General features: G+C 48.0%; 1 protein-coding gene across 1 annotated transcript; it reads left to right on the forward strand.

The window, feature by feature from the left end:
- Positions 1-367: 367 nt before the first annotated feature.
- Positions 368-16,655, forward strand: LOC122363255 (zinc finger protein 358-like). Its single transcript, XM_043332302.1, has 3 exons — positions 368-408; positions 14,708-14,987; positions 15,231-16,655. The coding sequence occupies exons 2-3, from the start codon at positions 14,733-14,735 to the stop codon at positions 16,137-16,139; spliced, it is 1,164 nt and encodes a 387-aa protein (XP_043188237.1). The 5' UTR covers positions 368-408; positions 14,708-14,732; the 3' UTR covers positions 16,140-16,655.
- Positions 16,656-17,087: the final 432 nt, after the last annotated feature.

The raw sequence follows: 17,087 nt of genomic DNA on the forward strand, positions 1-17,087 counted from the left end.
AGTTGTGTATTATGCAAGAGTGAGCAGGATCAGCAGCAAAGTCAGTTTTCATCAGTCCTAGCATACCACGCCTGAACATATTTAACAATAATAGATCGGCTGCAATAGCATAAAAAACTTCCAAATGCTCCCAAGGCAAGTGTGGGTAGTGTGTGGTCTGTCATTTCTGCCTGTAACCAAAGTGTTGCCTGACCGATTGGAACCTTTATCAATATATCCTGCTTGGAACACAGCGTCCTCCATCAAGCTGTTTGCTGATGATTGCAAAATGCAAAGTGTTTTGCCCTGTGCACTCCTCAGAGGCTAGAGACGTGCTCCAAACCGAGTTAAATGAACTTGGAAACGTGAATGAAATAAATGAAAGTGACAAGACCCCGGGCAAGGCCGGGGAGGTCCAGAGGGATTCAGGTGAGACAAATGACCCCATTTCTAACACAACCGCAACCCAGACTGCAAAGTATGGCACGCAGGTCGACGAGGCGCACCGGCCCAAGTTCAAAATCCGCACCAACCCTTCAAACTGAGCCGGAAAATCCGCACCAAAGCGAGCCGAGAGCCCAAAATATCCGCACCGAACCCACAGGCAACTATAATGCAAGGGACTTCATTCATCTCACTATAATTATTTCCCCTCCAATTTCAGTTTCACGAGCAACGCTCACCACGGGACCGCGCCGCGCACTTGTATCCGAAGTTTGAACGAGGTTTGAAATAGAGCAAATAGACGGACGCCGGTGACAAAAGGGCGCCGGAGGGCATATTGGGTCACGTGACATTCGGAACTTCTCCCCTCTCTGTGGGCCTTCTACATGCTAAATGTCACGTGTGAATTTGACGAGCCTTGATAAAATCGCCCCAACAAACTTTCGTATGAGTAAAACTAATGACGTCATTCCAAAGTAGCGTGCTGATTGGCAATTCAAACCAGCTGCTCGCAAATGTGACATACCAGTCACCACCGCAACCAGTCTTCGTTCTAATGACGTCGTCATCACGTTAATTTCCGAGGCGAGAATGGATTTGTTCTGCCGCAATTGTTAGTTCGTAGAGTAAATTTAAAACCTTTCTCCGTCACCGTGCGTCACCGTGGCTGGCACGCATTTGTAGGGCTTTCCAAAGAACAGTCAACAAGGAAACCCGGCCGGGTAAGAAGACCAAGTGAAGTCCGCACCGCATCAAGGTCCAAGCCAAATCCGCACCGCACCAGGCAAAATCCGCACCGCACCACTCCAAAATCCGCACCAGCCGAACAAGCCCGCACCGACGAGATCTCGTCGAAATTGCCATACTTTGCAGTCTGGACCGCAACTAACCGCGAGGAGGCAAAAGGAAAAGAAGTAGGTAAACTGAATGCCAGTGTCTATACTCCATTTAGTAGCATGACAAGCATTAGCCGCTCTTCAAGCGACACGAGCGAGTCAACCAATGAATCTGCTACATGCCAGGGTGGCCCCGGAAAAGCCTTGTGCGGAATGCAAGTGTTGGATGGGGATAAAGCCGTCCAATGCGACTGGTGTGAATCCTGGTACCACATCAAGTGCCAGGCTATTCCGAGGAAGGCCCACGATGCCCTTGTGAATTACAAATGTTTGTCATGGCTTTGTGATGCATGCAAAAAGCAGGGGCCTGGAACTGGGAACAGGACCGATCCCACTCAGTCACCAATTGGTAAGGCAGACGCACTGCAAAAACTAGAAACAAAAGTCCAAGATGGCTGACTCAGTGCGCGAGCACATGAAGGTCATCGTTCAGTCCATCAAAGAACAGGAGAAAACTACCATGGATCACTCACACCTTCTTGAAAGAGTCTGTAAAGAGCAAAATGCCCAGAGGGAGTCTTATGCTGACATCGTTCGTGGAACATGCGAGAAGGTGGTGAAGGATGTGGGTGCAAAAATCGACATCCTCCCAACCCAGCCCAAGACTGACCACAATGGTCTATCTGAAACCACCAATGCTATGTCACGAGTGTTCGACAGCTTCATGGACAAAGAGAGAAGAAAACTAAATGTAGTGGTACATAACCTGCCAGAACAGGAAGGGGAGACGTTGTCTGAGAGAATGGAAAAGGACCTTCACCTCTTCAAAGAGGTAATCAAAGAAGGCATGAGCCTAGTCATCAGGCCCACTAAGGCATTCAGAGCTGGTAAAAGGAGTGACGAAAGGCCCAGGCTTCTCATTGTTTCTCTAGACAGCATTGATGCAAAAGCAGAGGTACTGAGGATGGCTCCACAACTCAGACACCTCTCAACATGGAAGAGGATCTATGTCACCCCTGATCTCTCAAAGAAAGACAGGGAAGAAGGAAAACGGCTCAGGGAGGAGTTGGCTGCTCGTAAGCTGGCAGGGGAGGAGCACCTGACTATCAGGAAGGGGAAGATAGTGAGGATGAATAACAACAACAATGAGGCTACTCATTCTCACCCAAACTCTTCGACTCACCCAGCACCCAACCCCAACCCCAGCTCAAGCACTTTGAAACAGGCTGACAGACCTGCGAACGCCCAGCCTAACCGAACAGAGTCAGCACGGCCACATGCTGACAGCAACCAAAATTGACTATATGGGTCGGGTATTAGTGATCAAGCAAAGCAAATCAAAGTCATTTATACAAATGCCGATCAGTTAATCAACAAGAGGGACGACCTGTCTATGGTAATTGCACAGAATGAGCCTGATGTCATTCTCATCACAGAAGTTGTTCCTAAGGCCCAGATTCTTCCTATTCACCCTGCTCTACTGGCCCTCCCCAAGTACAACATTTATGTAAATGTGGACCTGTCAAGACCCAATCTTGGGGCGAGTGGACAACGAGGTGTGTGCATATATGTAAAGGAGCACCTGCCATCTCATATAGTAACTCTTCAAACGAACCCACCCACATCCATGGAGCAGATATGGATTATGATCGACCTTCGCAATGCACAGTGGGGATTTTTCCGATCTAGCGCCTATTAATTCAAAATTTTTTTGGGGGTTTTTGTTTATTTTATGTGTCAGTGGGGCTAAGAAATGTCTGAATTTTTCATATATGGCATTGTTTTATCTGTATGTCCACAGCAAGACTAGGAAAAATGCGCCCAAAGTTCACACTCATGCGTGATTACTCAATGGACTCAGTAAGGACCGAAAGTATGGCTCAATTTCATTGTCCTGTCCTGTTGGTTTTATTCTTGCGAGTTCTTAAAGTTGCATATCTTCTGAAAGGCACCTATATTAGGAATGGAATGGCAAACAGAAAGTATGCCACAACCTTACTAAGGTCACAAAAATGCCATTTACAAAAAAAAACCTTACAGACACCATATTGAAGGAATGGTATTCTAGATAAATGTAGGAAATCAACAATGTTTTCCACACTTTTCCACTCCGAAACATATCCTATCGAATTCGCCACTTTCTCCTGCACAAGACAACGCCTAGTTTGGCTGCCGGAACTTGCCTGAACACGGAATATTCGCATTAGAGTATCTTAATACCCCACTCTAGGAGCGCTAGGGCAAACAGCACGATAAAGGTATGTTCCAGACATGGGCGAATAATTTTACTTCCTGACTTATATGATGCATATTTTCTGAGACACATTCATGAGGAATAGGATGACAGGCGTAAATTATACATACCGCAACCTTATTAACCCGCGCCCCAGTGGCGGTCTCAGCCAACTTCGCCCTAGTGGGGGGGGGGGGGGGGCATATGTTACCACCCACCTCTAACTCAAAAACTAAGAGGGCTAGAAAGACGCGGTAAAAAGCAGTCGATAGCTCTCAATGCGTACGTTTGAAAGTATTTCTGTCATTTTTCATCTTGGAGCAATATTGGGGTCACTGGAGGTCATCAAAGGTCAAAATTTGCCAAATGTCATAATATTTTTCAGAAAACATGCTTTTATCTCAGGAACTATGATAGCTAGAAAAACGCATGGGAAAGCAATCGATAGCTTTTGAACTCTTCCTTCGATAAGGTCATCATCAAAATTGACCTCAGGTCAACGGTTTAGCCTGCAGAGGGCAAAAACTCCAAAAATAGCTGTTTTTACGCTAAGTGTTTTTCGACAATAACTTTTGACTAGAAAAAGCCACGACATTTCTATTGCCAGAATCGTGTTCCTCTCGACGAGACGCGTCGAATGAACTATAATTTGACCTTGAAAGGTCAACTTGAAAATTTGACCTCAGGTCAAGGTCATGACCTGACCGGAAAAGGTCATGTTGCATATCATTCGATGCGTCTCAACAAGACAAACACAATGAAGCCATCCCCAGCGTTCTATCTCTTTCCAATCGCGAGTTATTGGCAAAAATCTGTTTGTAGCCTCAAATGACCTCGGATGACCTTTCTAGAGGCTATCAGCAAAAATGACACCTTGGTCATCACGAGTGGTCCAAATCATTGTGATTCTGAAATATTTGGACTGTTCCTATGCGTACACACGGATCTAGAGGCATTTTCATTTTTCTCCATTGACTTATAATGGTAAGGTCACGCCACTGACCTGACCTTAGGTCACGGATATAAAAAATCCGAGATATACAAATTGTAGGCGCCCATAACATCATGCAATCCACCAAGTTTAAAACCTTTCTGACAAACACTGCAGGCTGGACGTGATTGCAAACTTTTTTTTAGGCCTGGTCAGTTAACCTGACCTGGTGACCTGACCTGACATGACCTGGGGTCAAAAATTTCACACATTGTCCAAAATTGATATACAAAAAGCTATGCCAAGCGGCGCGGCGCTACGCGCCGCGGTTTTTTATTTATACGCAAAAAACGCGACAGGGTGGTAACATATGCCCCCCCCCCCCCACTGGGGCGAAGGTTAACCCTAGCACTAGTGGGGAGGGGGAGGGGGAAGGGGTCGGATAAAACCCCATGGTTTTCCGCAAATCACTCGCGCAAAAAGCAGCCGATCGCGACGAAACTTTCGTTGCCCTCGAGATCATCAATTTTACATCTAACCTAAAAATTTCATGACTCTGACCCAACTGACCTTTGACCTGTGGCATATTTCTCGAGACCATGTTTGGCCGGAATCGCGATTCGGCGTATGCCAGCTCACATTATCCGCGGTTTCCAGTCTTTTTGTGGTTTTAAACGTTCAAATATGTGAAATGATGCTGGTGCCATGCATTATGGTGGGTGTCAAGGTCACGTGAAGGTCAGGTCAAGGTCATTGACCTTTGATGACCTTGGTTCACTTTTTCGAGTTTTACTTGCTTCTAGGGTAGTTTTTGGTGTTGATTTCGAATTAAGCAACCATTTGAATATTTACGAAGTAGTTCTGGTGCCTTCGTACCATGTTACGAAGCTGTCAGTAGTAGGTGACACCTATTATGGATGGCCGGCAGGACGTCTACTGGCTGACCTGACCTGACCCGACCTGGCTTAAATGCATGAAGACATCGTCTGTGATCAAAACTAACATGAAATTCGTGATCAGCACCCCAAAATACCCCGTAACATCCTAACTTTACGAAGTTCCAAGAGGTCTCGATTTTCCATCTTTAGTTGGGTCATTGACTTGACTTGGAAAGTCAACTAATGACCTTGGACTTTGAAATTGGATATATTCGGCCTCATCTCGTCATAGACAGCACGCTTGATTTTTCCGCGAAGCTCTAGCTTGATCAGGGGCCAAACGGCTGAGCCGGGGGTCCAATTGACCCCCCTATACTATGTTGATTATGCACATTTACAGGTAACACTCTCACCAGAACACACCAGCCAACATCTGTGCACAATCTGGCTACAATACTACCTATGGTTTGCCCTCTACGAATAAATACGTGCTAGATCGGAAAAATCCCCACTGTGCAATGGGGACAAACTCTTGATTGGGTGTATTTACCTGAGTCCGTCAGGAGACAGACATCTGGGCATAACTGAGCTGGATAGAAGTCTGTCACTGGCTGGTAATTTGAGTTCTTCTCACATTCTGGTGGTCGGAGACTTCAACGTTCCACAGATTGACTGGGCGTCCTGTTTCTCAGATGAGCCCCCTGGACATCATTCTCACGCACTGCTCTCATGTGCGCAAGACCATTTTCTTACCCAGCATGTCACTGCACCAACAAGGTATCGTTTAGGTCAAATCCCAAGTATGCTTGACCTCATCTTCACCAACGAGGAAGGGATGGTACAGGACCTGCAGCACTCACCAGGTCTTGGCCTCAGTGACCATGTCATTCTGGAGTTCAGTCTGAAATGTTACACTAGGAAAGGGATCCCAATCGGTCCCCATCTGAACTACAACAGAGCCAACTACAATCTACTGAGGAGTGTGCTCCAAGAAGTGGACTGGACTGTGATGCATGATAGCAACGTGCATCGCGCCTACCACTATTTTGTGAGCTCCCTCAGAGAGGCAGTTGCTCGCACAGTGCCGGTGACGCACCACAGACCTAACAAGAACCTGTACATTGATAACCGAGCGCAGAGGCTCAGGCGTGAGAAAGCCCTGCTTTGGAATATGTATGCTCACACCAGGGACCCTGTGGACTACGCCAGGTACTGCCGATGCAGGAACAGACTGAGAAAGCTTACCAGAGAGCTGAGACGTACCTTTGAGTTCAGACTGTCAAAAGAGCTAAAGGACAACCCAAAGGCCTTCTGGAAATACTCCAACTCGAGACTTAAAACCAAGGTTGGCATTGACGCCTTGAGAGATGAGAACGGATTGGTAATCAGAGATGACGTCACAAAGGCTAGCATCCTGAACAAGTACTTTTCTTCGGTATTTACCAACGAGGATGTCTCTGTTATACCATCTCTTGCTCCACCTGGCCAATCACTCAACCTTCGCGACCTGACGGTCACGGCCGACATGGTTAAACACAAGTTGATGCGACTCAAGAGCTCTAGCTCCCCAGGGCCAGACAGAATCCACCCTAGGGTCTTGATCGAGGCGGCTGCTCAGCTGGCGGTCCCACTATCCATCATCTACAACAAGTCCATTCAGTCTGGCTGTCTTCCAGACGACTGGAAGCTTGGCATCGTAGTACCTATTCTGGAGAAGGGGGACAGGCTGGACCCAGGCAATTATCGCCCAGTGAGCTTGACTGCAATTCCTTGCAAGGTACCTACTTGAATCCCTGATCCGAGATCATCTCATGACTCACCTGGAAGAAGCCAACCTCCTATCGAACCACCAGCACGGCTTCAGACCACAGCGATCCTGCATGACCCAGCTTCTTGAAGTGCTGGATGAGTGGACCAAGTGCATAGAAAATGGCGAACCAGTTGATGCGGTGTATCTCGACTTCAGAAAGGCTTTTGACTCTGTGCCACACCTGAGACTCCTGAATAAACTCGAGGGATACGGTATCACAGGAAGGTTAAAGGGCTGGATTGCCTCCTTCCTATCGGACCGGCGTCAACAGGTGGTGATCAGAGGACACTGCTCGCCTTGGGTGTCTGTGACCAGTGGGGTTCCTCAAGGGTCAGTCCTCGGGCCAATGCTGTTCATCATATTTATCAATGACTTACCCGAATCCGTGCAGAGCTCCATCAAGGTCTTTGCAGATGATACCAAAATCTTCGGAACACCATCGTCCACTGGAACAAGCTCAATCCAGCGAGACATTGAAGAAGTGGCCAAGTGGTCGGAGAAGTGGCAACTGCCTTTCAATGAATCAAAGTGCAAGGTCCTTCATCTCGGCCCTGGGAATCCTGGGCGCTCATACACCATGAATGGTCTCCAGCTGAATACGGTTGAAGTAGAGAAGGACCTGGGGGCTCAGCTGGATTCTGACCTGAAGTTTCGTAAGCAGGCCGCGTCTGCAGCTGCAAAGGGCAACCAAATGCTCGCACTGATAAAAAGATCGTTCAGTAGCATTGATGAGACTACCCTGCCGATTCTCTTCGAAACGCTGGTACGACCCCATCTAGAATATGGGAACCTCATCTGGGGGCCCTTCAACCGAGCTGATCAGAGGCTGATTGAACGAGTGCAGCGGAGAGCAACCAAACTGGTCCGTGAGCTAAGACACTTGCCCTACCAGGAACGCCTCCGGCGACTCAAGCTCCCATCACTGTATCACCGAAGACGGAGAGGAGACGTAATCGCCATCTTCCAGATTTTGACGGGTGGAGTCAACGTTCGGCCGGACCAGTTTTTCGAGCAGGCAGTCTCATCTGTCACCAGAGGACATGCTCTGAAGCTGCTGAAGCCTCAAGCTGCTTCAAGACCCAGGAGACACACTCTATCGGTCCGCGCCATCAACGACTGGAATGCGCTTCCTGCCTCTGTGGTCCTCTCTACGTCTGCCAATATCTTCAAAGCCCGTCTCGACTCTCACTGGGGTGATGCATCCTTTGACATCCCAGTCCAAGATTCATGAATGTCTCTAGTAAGGAGCTCGATGAGATCAGATCCCTACAGGCCTTATAGGCCTCAAAATTCTGTATTGGTAAGGTAAGGTAAGGTAAGGAAACTGGTCGCAGCTGTGGCAGCTTCCGTTCAACTTGGATAAGTGTCACGTTCTACACCTTGGCCCTGGAAACCCGAACGCGACATACACAATGCTGGGGAGACCATTGGAGGCCACGGAGAGTGAGAAGGACCTGGGAATAGTTGTCGACGGTTTGCTCGACTTTCACCAGCAGACCGCAGCAGCTGTCGCTAGGGCAAACAGGGTTCTGGGCCTGGTTAAGAAATCGTTCGTGAACCGCGACGCGAATTCTCTGCCCTTGCTTTTCAAGTCCCTGATTCGGCCTCACTTGGAGTTTAGCAACTGCATCTGGGGCCCCTACTCGATAGGCGACCAAAAGCTGGTTGAGAGGGTGCAGCGCAGAGCAACGAAGCTGGTGCCAGAGCTGCGTACGAAGACTGTGAAGACTGTACTCTACTCTAGTACTCTACAAGACTGTGTCTGCTTGGTTTACCGTCGCTGACGTACCGCCGACGACGGGGCGACATGATCGTCATCTACCAGATCCTCCACGACGCGATGGACGTTGACGATGGACTTCTTCGCCTGTCCGAGACTGGGATCACGCGGAGTCACGGCTTCAAGCTCCACAAGCCCCAAGCCATCTCTAGAGCAAGACGGAACTTCCTCAGAGTCAGAGTGGTCAACAGTTGGAACAGTCTGCCTCTACACGTCGTTGCTGCACCCTCTGTCAACACATTTAAATCCCGACTGGACATCCACTGGGAAGCTATCCGCTTCTCCTCTGCCTTCGACAACCAGTAACCTTCCACGAGCTAGTACTTAAAGTAAAGATCCGGACCAACAGGTCTACACAGGCCTCAAAATTCCGTGTACTCCTAAGGTAAGGTAAGGTAAGGTGAGAGTTCTCTAGATAGGTACCGTGAGCAGGCGCGGATCCAAGGGGGGGGGGGGTCGCTGGAGCTGGGGGCCGATGCCCCTAGCCTAGGAAAAATGCCGCCCTCCGCCGGGTGGCTGTTTTCGATAGGGTTCGAGTGCATTTTACGGAAATGAGCAAAGTTCATTTCATAAAAATCTCTGGTAGCAACTCTCTGAATTGATGTTAAACCCTCAGAGTATGTTACTTCTCTCCCTGAAGTCAGAGTGCCGCCCCCTTAACCCGCGCCCTGGTGGGGTCTGTTTATAACGCGACCTGGTGGGGGGGGGGGGCTATTTTTTGCCCCCCCCCCCTCATATCTCCGAAACTACTGGACGGATTCACAAAATTCAAACGGCGTTCGAAAGGCCTGTCAAATTTGTCGAAGGAAACCAAATTTCATTGACCTCGGGGTCACCGATGACGTCACAGGTCAGGTCAAAGATGAAATGTTTCACCGTTCACGGGTCTTCTAGGGAATGCGCTATAACACAGAGGAAAACGCATTTTGTCGAGAATCAGCGATAGGGCGTCAGTTGCCTAGTAGATATGTTGCTATTAAAGGTCACTGACAATACCAGGTCAGGTCACAGGTCAGGTCACCAAGGGTCACAGGTCAGGTCACATGAGCCCAACTTTACTAGGGTTGTGTGATGCATGTTTTATGGCCAATTTTTCATTTCCAACTCAATGGTGTTGGTTATAAGACTATCAGGTACGGCTTCGGTCACTTTCTGGTGAAGTTCAGGTCAAGGTCAGGTCAAGGTCAGGCCAAAAAAGGTCAAATTTTAAAGTTGATAGTTTTGCATAAAATGGGTATTGATTGGATGCAGCTCGTCACGTGGAGTCTAATGGTGGTCTTTGTTTTGCGCTACGGGGTCTAGAATTGCTAAAAATTGAGTTTGAAAATTTGACGTCATCAATTTTGAACAGTTTTTTCGCTATAACTTCGCCAAAAAAGGAGGTATTAATCTCAAATTTGGTATGTGGATGGAAGGCGGTAAGGACTATCACATATATTCCGGTTTTTGCGAAATTCAAAAAACTTTTTGGATTTTTCGATAATTATATCCAAAAAAATTATTGTTTGATTTTTGGGGGTTAAAATCCAAAAATTTCAAAAATCCGAGATAGCAGTTTTGTAGCCCTGTCGATTCTACAGCTTTTATGTCTTTATCATTTTTCTGTATTTGCAAAGCTATAGGCCTGACAGCTCTTCCCGCGAAACCCTTTTTTGAGTCGGAAACGGCAGAACATGACGTCACTCTGACGTCATTTCCGGCCAACCTATCATAGCCTTTGGAAAAATTTTTGGTCACAATGTGTAAAATTGATGTCCGGGAGGGTACTGAAAGTTTGGTGACGATCGGCGCAGCGGTTCTGGAGATATATCGAAAAGTCTGGAGGGGGGCAAAAAATAGCCCCCCCCCCCCACCAGGTCGCGGGTTAAGACGAAGTACCGCCCTTTACAACCACATTGTTGTCCTCTGAAGTAGTAGTTTTGCCCTTGGAATTTGTGATGCCGGCCTCGGAAGTCGTGATGCCGCCCTCGGAAATAGTAGTGCCGCCCTCTGTACTCGTAGTGCCGCCCTGCCCTCTTGACCGCCCTCTGAATTCATAGTGCCACCCCCTGAGGTCATAGTGCCGCCCTTCACAGTCTTCTTGAAGCTCCCTGAAGTCATAGCACCGCCCTCTGAAGTCATAGCTTGCATTTTACCACAATGGGAATTCCTGTGATGAGCTGCATCAAATAGATAGATACCTACCCTTTTTATGCAAAAATATCAACTTTGAAATTAGACCATTTTTGATCTGACCTTGAGCTGACCTCAACCAGAACGTAGCCTAAACCTGCCTCAATGGTCGTGTAACTAACCATTTAATAGGAAATATAAAATTGGCCATAAAACACAGCCCACGGCCCTAGTATAGTTAGGCTCATATTTCGACCCCTAGTGACCTGACCTATGTGACCTAACGGCTAACCTGGTATCAGTGACCTCTTTAAGCAACATATGTGCTAGGCAACCGACGCTCTATCGATGATTTTCGATAGCATGCCTTTTACACGATGTTATAAATTACCAGTAAAACGCCTTTTGGGCGAAGAACGAGCGAGCGAGATAGTGAGCCCTGCACGTGCGGAAGGGCGAGAGGGTACTTCCAACGGGCTTGTGCAAAGCACTCTTCTAACCGGTCGCTAGCGGTGTGCCAAATTTGAACACAATCGGCCCAGCCGTTCCTGAGATCTGGAAGCGGCATTCTGCACGTGCGCACGTGCAAACGGGGTCCAAAATGACTTTTGCACGGCACCCTACTAACCGGTCCCCAACCGTATACCAAATATGAGCGCAATCGGCTCAGCCGTTCTCGAGATCTGGAAACGCTCCCTGCACGTGCGAACGTGCAGTAGCACCCTAACCGCAACACATGGGAATGCATTGCCTGGTGGGTGCCTACCTGTATGCCAAGTTTCAGCGAAATCGCCCCAGTAATTACCGAGTTACTGAAATGGGAACAAATTTGGCACCTCTTCTTTTTGTATTTTGCACGTGCAGTGGGGGTCACTCACATAGATCAAGAGTATCCGACCTTTAGTAGAAGGGATGCAGCTACCCTATAAAAATTACCGCAAGACAATCGCTCAAGCCGCTGCTGAGATATGGGCCTCTCAAAATCATTACTTTTGCAAAACTGCTTGAACACCCTTGACTTTTCACGTGGCACGTGCCACGACGGTCTCTGAGATGTATCAAAAGTAGTCAATTACGGGGTAGAAGGGATGGGGCTACCCAGCAAAAGAGACCGCAGGCCAATCGGTCCAGCGGTTGCTGAGATATGAGCCTCTCAAAAGCGTTACAGGCCGGGCCGGGCCGGGCCGGGCCGCTCATACTGAGATTTTTCCGTTATATTGAAAAGACTTCGCTTCGCTCGCTGCGCTCGCTCGCTCGTAATAACGGAAAAATCTCAGTATGAGCGGCCCGAAAGATTTAGATTGAAAAGACTTCGCTTCGCTCGCTGCGCTCGCTCGCTCGTAATAACGGAAAAATCTCAGTATGAGCGGCCCGGCCCGGCCCGGCCTGTAACGCTTTTGAAAAGACTCACTTCGCTCGCTGCGCTCGCTCGCTCGTAATAACGCATTTCCCCGGAGGCCCGTAATCGGTGAAAAATGCGAGTTTTGACCTTTTCTGTGACGCCATCAGTGACTCTGAGGTCAAAGTACTTACTTTTCTATCGAAAGTTTTACAGGGCTATCGAACGCCGTTTGAGTTTTGTAGATCCGTCCAGTAGTTCCAGAGATACGAGGGGAGGAATAGCCCCCTCCCATAATCCCATAATCTGGGTCGCATTATAATCAGACCCTACCAGGGTGCGTGTTAGGGTGAGGCTAGATACACAATGGTCCCACTTACAATCATTGGCGGTTGCAGCCGATCGCAAGGGGGGGGGGGCAAATTAGGCCCGCGGTACCCAGCATTTTATCCTTCGCTTTGGTGTGGGGGGGGAGGGGATCGGCCAAGCTTTTTGCTGTGTGTGTGTCAAAACCCACGGTGCGAAGAGACGCGAAAGATGGCATGGCTTATACTACATCAGTTTGACATATAATTCTCGTGAGTTGATCCCAGTTTACAGGTAAAATGACCATTTACCATTTACCGTCCCATGAGTCACTCTCCTGTCGGGGCCTTTGGGCGGGTCCATCCAGCGATCTTGTCACATTAGGAGCATCACTACCCGAGGAATGCATGTGTGTTCTGGTCAAGCCTCATCGCAGCTCATCACGCGAGGAGCACTGGACCTGCTGGATAGAACACACGTGCCGTTTGTGAGCCGCGAAGAGAATCCCCTCGGCGTGCCTCAACCGCGGGAAAATGGGGAATTTCGGGGCCTTGTAAAGCAAATATAGTGCTAAGAAAGATGATACATGTAAATTTGCGTCTATTTGAGGTCTAGGCCAGGCACCATCTTTCCGCTACCTCACATGGACCCGGAGGTGCCACGCAAGCTCATGATGAGCGTACCTCGAGCACGTGGGCTTCAAACCGCCTGGGCCTTTCACTTGCAGCAACTGTTAACCCGCGCCCCGTGGGGGGGGGGGGTGGCCGAAACGGCCCCCCTTGTCCTTTTCCGTCAATATCTTCTAAACGGCTGCAGATTTCGCCACCAAACTTTCAGGACCCCTCCGGGCAACAATTTTACACATTGTGACCAAAAAAATTCTAGAGGCTATGATAGGTTGGCCACAAATGACGCCAGAATGACGTCATGTTCTGCCATTTTCGACCGAAAAAAGAGCTTCGTGAGGAGAGCTGTCAGGCCTACAGCTTTGAAGATACAGAAAAATGATCAGACATCAAAGGTGTAGAATTGACAGGGCTACAAAAATAATATCTCGAATTTTTTGATCTTTTAAATTTTGACCCCCAAAAATAAAATAGAAAATAATTTTTAGGATATATTAGCCAAAAAATCCAAAAAGTTTTTTTAGTTTCGAAAAAAACGGAATATATATGATAGTGCCTACCGTCTTCTATCTACATACCAAATTTCAGATCGATCTCTTTTTGGTCAAGTAAAAAAGCTGTTCAAAAATTATGACGTAAAATTTTCAAACTCAATTTTTGGCAATTCTAGACCACGTAGGGCAAAACAAAGACCACCATTAGACCACCCCGTGACAAGCTGCATCGAATCGAGCCCCATTTTATGCAAAAATATCAACTTTGAAATTTTACCTAATTCGACCTGACCTTGACCTGACCTTCACCAGAACGTAACCTAAGCTGGCCCCAAAGGCTGCCTGACCCACATAATCGCATTTGTCATGTAAAATGCACCATAAAACATGTATCACACGACACTTTCATATTGTGACCCCCAGTGACCTGACCTCTGTGACCTGACCTGGTATCAGTGACCTCAGATAGCAAAGTAACAATTGACCATCGATGATTTTCAATAACTTACCAATTTACTCGATTTCACAACACATTCTTGAAATGCCTGTGAACGGTGAAAATCCGACCTTTGACCTGACCTGTGACGTCATCGGTTTGACCTAGGTCATTGAAATTCGGTCACAAGGTAGTGCCCCGGTGGGGCTATCGAACGCCGTTTGAATTTAGAAAATCGGCCGGTAAATTTCCGAGATCTTAGGGGGGACCGAACCCCCCCCCCCCCCCCTACGGGTGGTAGGGTCCGCCGATAGCCCTACGGGGCGCGGGTAACTATTGTTGCACCATATATGTGTGCCAACTTTCAGCCATATCTTAATTCAAAAACCAACGTTATGGGGGTACGAGTTTGGTCCAGGAACGAAGTGCACGCCAGTTCGTTACTGCTTCACCAATTTGCGATGACACAATGCCAACCTAACTATGCCTGTATCTGTTTTCAGACATCACAGTGTGTCAGCTGTCAATATGTCGGCTAAGCTATGGTGTGTCGTTTGTCAAGACACGCGCTCGTTGCTGTGGATGGCCTCCGATTTGGTGTTGCCGGCATCTCAGCTGACCGTGCTGGAGAGACTGGGAGGTCTGCACCTCAAGCTGCAGCCGCTGAGTATACTATGCAATTCGTGCTATTCTCTGGTGGAACTTTGGGACAAACAAATATCTGCTGCCACTGAAACTGAGCAAGCTCTCAAAGGTCTCATTACTTATGCCAGGGAACGTTTGGTGAGTGCTTTTATTTTTCATCAGACTAGATTTATTTTGTGTCACTTGAGTTGAACTTATCACTACATCATATCTAAATGGCTTCATTTTCATTTACGATAGTCCTTATAAGCTCAAGTTTATGGCTTCAGGTCTTTAGTGTCTTGAATGCTACATTCTTGAATGGAATCATGATTCATGAGTTCTAATAGAATGCCATTCCATCCTGCATTCCTATTAAACAGACTTGCTGGCTCTTTCCAGGATGAAGATGCTGAAAAGAAAAACGAATCTGTATTGATCAGAGAGCATAATGAAGATAATAGCTGTGGGCCAGCTTCCTTGTCTTGTGCATTCGGTGTGGAAAAGGTGAAACCAGCCAAAGGGAGCTCTGACCTCTTGGTGGCAGGGGAAAGAACTGTGGCAGGCTCGCTCGTTACTGATTCCGACAGGTCCCATGCTGAGCCGTCAGACCGAAGGCTTTCTTCAGACTGTGACGCACCAGGAAGTGGGATACCTGTTTCCGCGGAGGCTGACGTGACTGATCTAGGTGGGGTAGAGGTCTGTGGACCTGCCCCCGCAGCAGTGCCAGTGACCAGTGCCAGCGCTCTGGAAGTGCAGTCATCTGATGCTGTTGAAGGACTTACAACACCTTTTGATGCGAGCGATTTGATCGGGGAGCCAGAGAGGGGTGGGGCGGCGACAGACCGGAGTCCGTCTGACGTCGCAGATGATGCTGCCGCCTCTGGTCGGCATGTGGACGGTGTTTCACCCGCCGCCGACCCGACCCCGCCCTCAGAAACCCGCACAGCCTCCCGGCACCGCTGTCATATTTGCGGCAAGGGGTTCGCTCGCGGCGGCTCACTCGCCGACCACCTGGCGGCGCACGCCGGAACTAAGGGCTACGTGTGCGCCGAGTGTGGCGAGTCGTTTCAGTACCGAGACGGTCTCCTTGTGCACCGTCGCCGACACCACGGCGGCGGCCGGCTCAGCTGTCCGCACTGCTCGCAACGCTTCGAGAAGAGCTGCAACCTGCGCCGTCACCTGCGCGTGCATACGGGAGAGCGGCCTTTCGGCTGCACCTTCTGCCCCAAACGGTTCGCGCAGAGTAACGGCCTGAAGAAGCACGTGCGTAGCCTGCATGGGGATCGCGTCTCGGTGAAACCCAGCTAACGTCTATTCCTTTATACCAGGCAGTATTTACAGTCTTTCTTCGAGCTTATCGGATCTTTTTGTTGTGTCGCGTGGTGTATTTCACTGTCGCGTTCGATGTGTTACCCTGTGATCTGATTGTCATGTTCAAATAGTGCTTTAGTCGGTCGCAGATGACTTGTGGTTGGCTGTGGCAACCTGCTCTCTCATATTTTTTTATTCATGCTACGCCGGTATCCGGTGTTTCGGCGTTACGCACTGTTCGTAACGCAGTAATGCGTCCTGTGAACTGCCCAGATACTCGGGCGATCTTGATCTCAATGATGGTTTCAGTTTCTTGATCGTTCAACGACTTCTGTGTGATTGATCAAGAAATAACTTGATCTGTGTTGCTCCGAGCCTGCTATTTGCGATGCACGTGCAAGGCACGACCCATTATTGACACCCAGCGTTCTGAATCTACGTGATATATTTTATTTAGTGCATGCAATTTGACGGCACTGTTGTTACGTAGTTAAAATATAGTTATGTATGTTTTTTGCCGTTTGTATTATTAGCTGCCCTAAAAGTTTTGCCTGTTTCAGTGATACTGTTGTTCACTTATGTATATATATATATATATATATATATATATATATATATATATATATATATATATATATATATATATATATATATATATATATATATATATGGCCGGGAGGAAACGGCCGGCGGCACGCGCAATTTGTAGAAAACTCCTTATGTCCACATTGCCGTATTTAACTCCCTGAAATCCATGACGGGACGCACTGAAAATCCGTGAGTGGCGTCGGTGTGGACGCCAGCTAATCGGTCGCGCTCGGGCCGTGCTAGCCGACGAGGATATATATATATATATATATATATATATATATATATATATATATATATATATATATATATATATATATATATATATATATATATATATATATATATATATATATA

Source organism: Amphibalanus amphitrite, unplaced genomic scaffold, assembly GCF_019059575.1.
Source record: "Amphibalanus amphitrite isolate SeventyFive unplaced genomic scaffold, NRLGWU_Aamphi_draft 000611F_arrow, whole genome shotgun sequence".
NCBI lineage: Eukaryota > Metazoa > Arthropoda > Thecostraca > Balanomorpha > Balanidae > Amphibalanus > Amphibalanus amphitrite.

Excerpts from the sequence above, each read along its gene's own strand:
- LOC122363255 (XM_043332302.1), top strand. The coding sequence starts at position 14,733 with ATGTCGGCTAAGCTATGGTGTGTCGTTTGTCAAGACACGCGCTCGTTG. Across the intron at positions 14,988-15,230 it reads CTTATGCCAGGGAACGTTTG|GATGAAGATGCTGAAAAGAA; the intron begins GTGAGTGCTTTT and ends GGCTCTTTCCAG.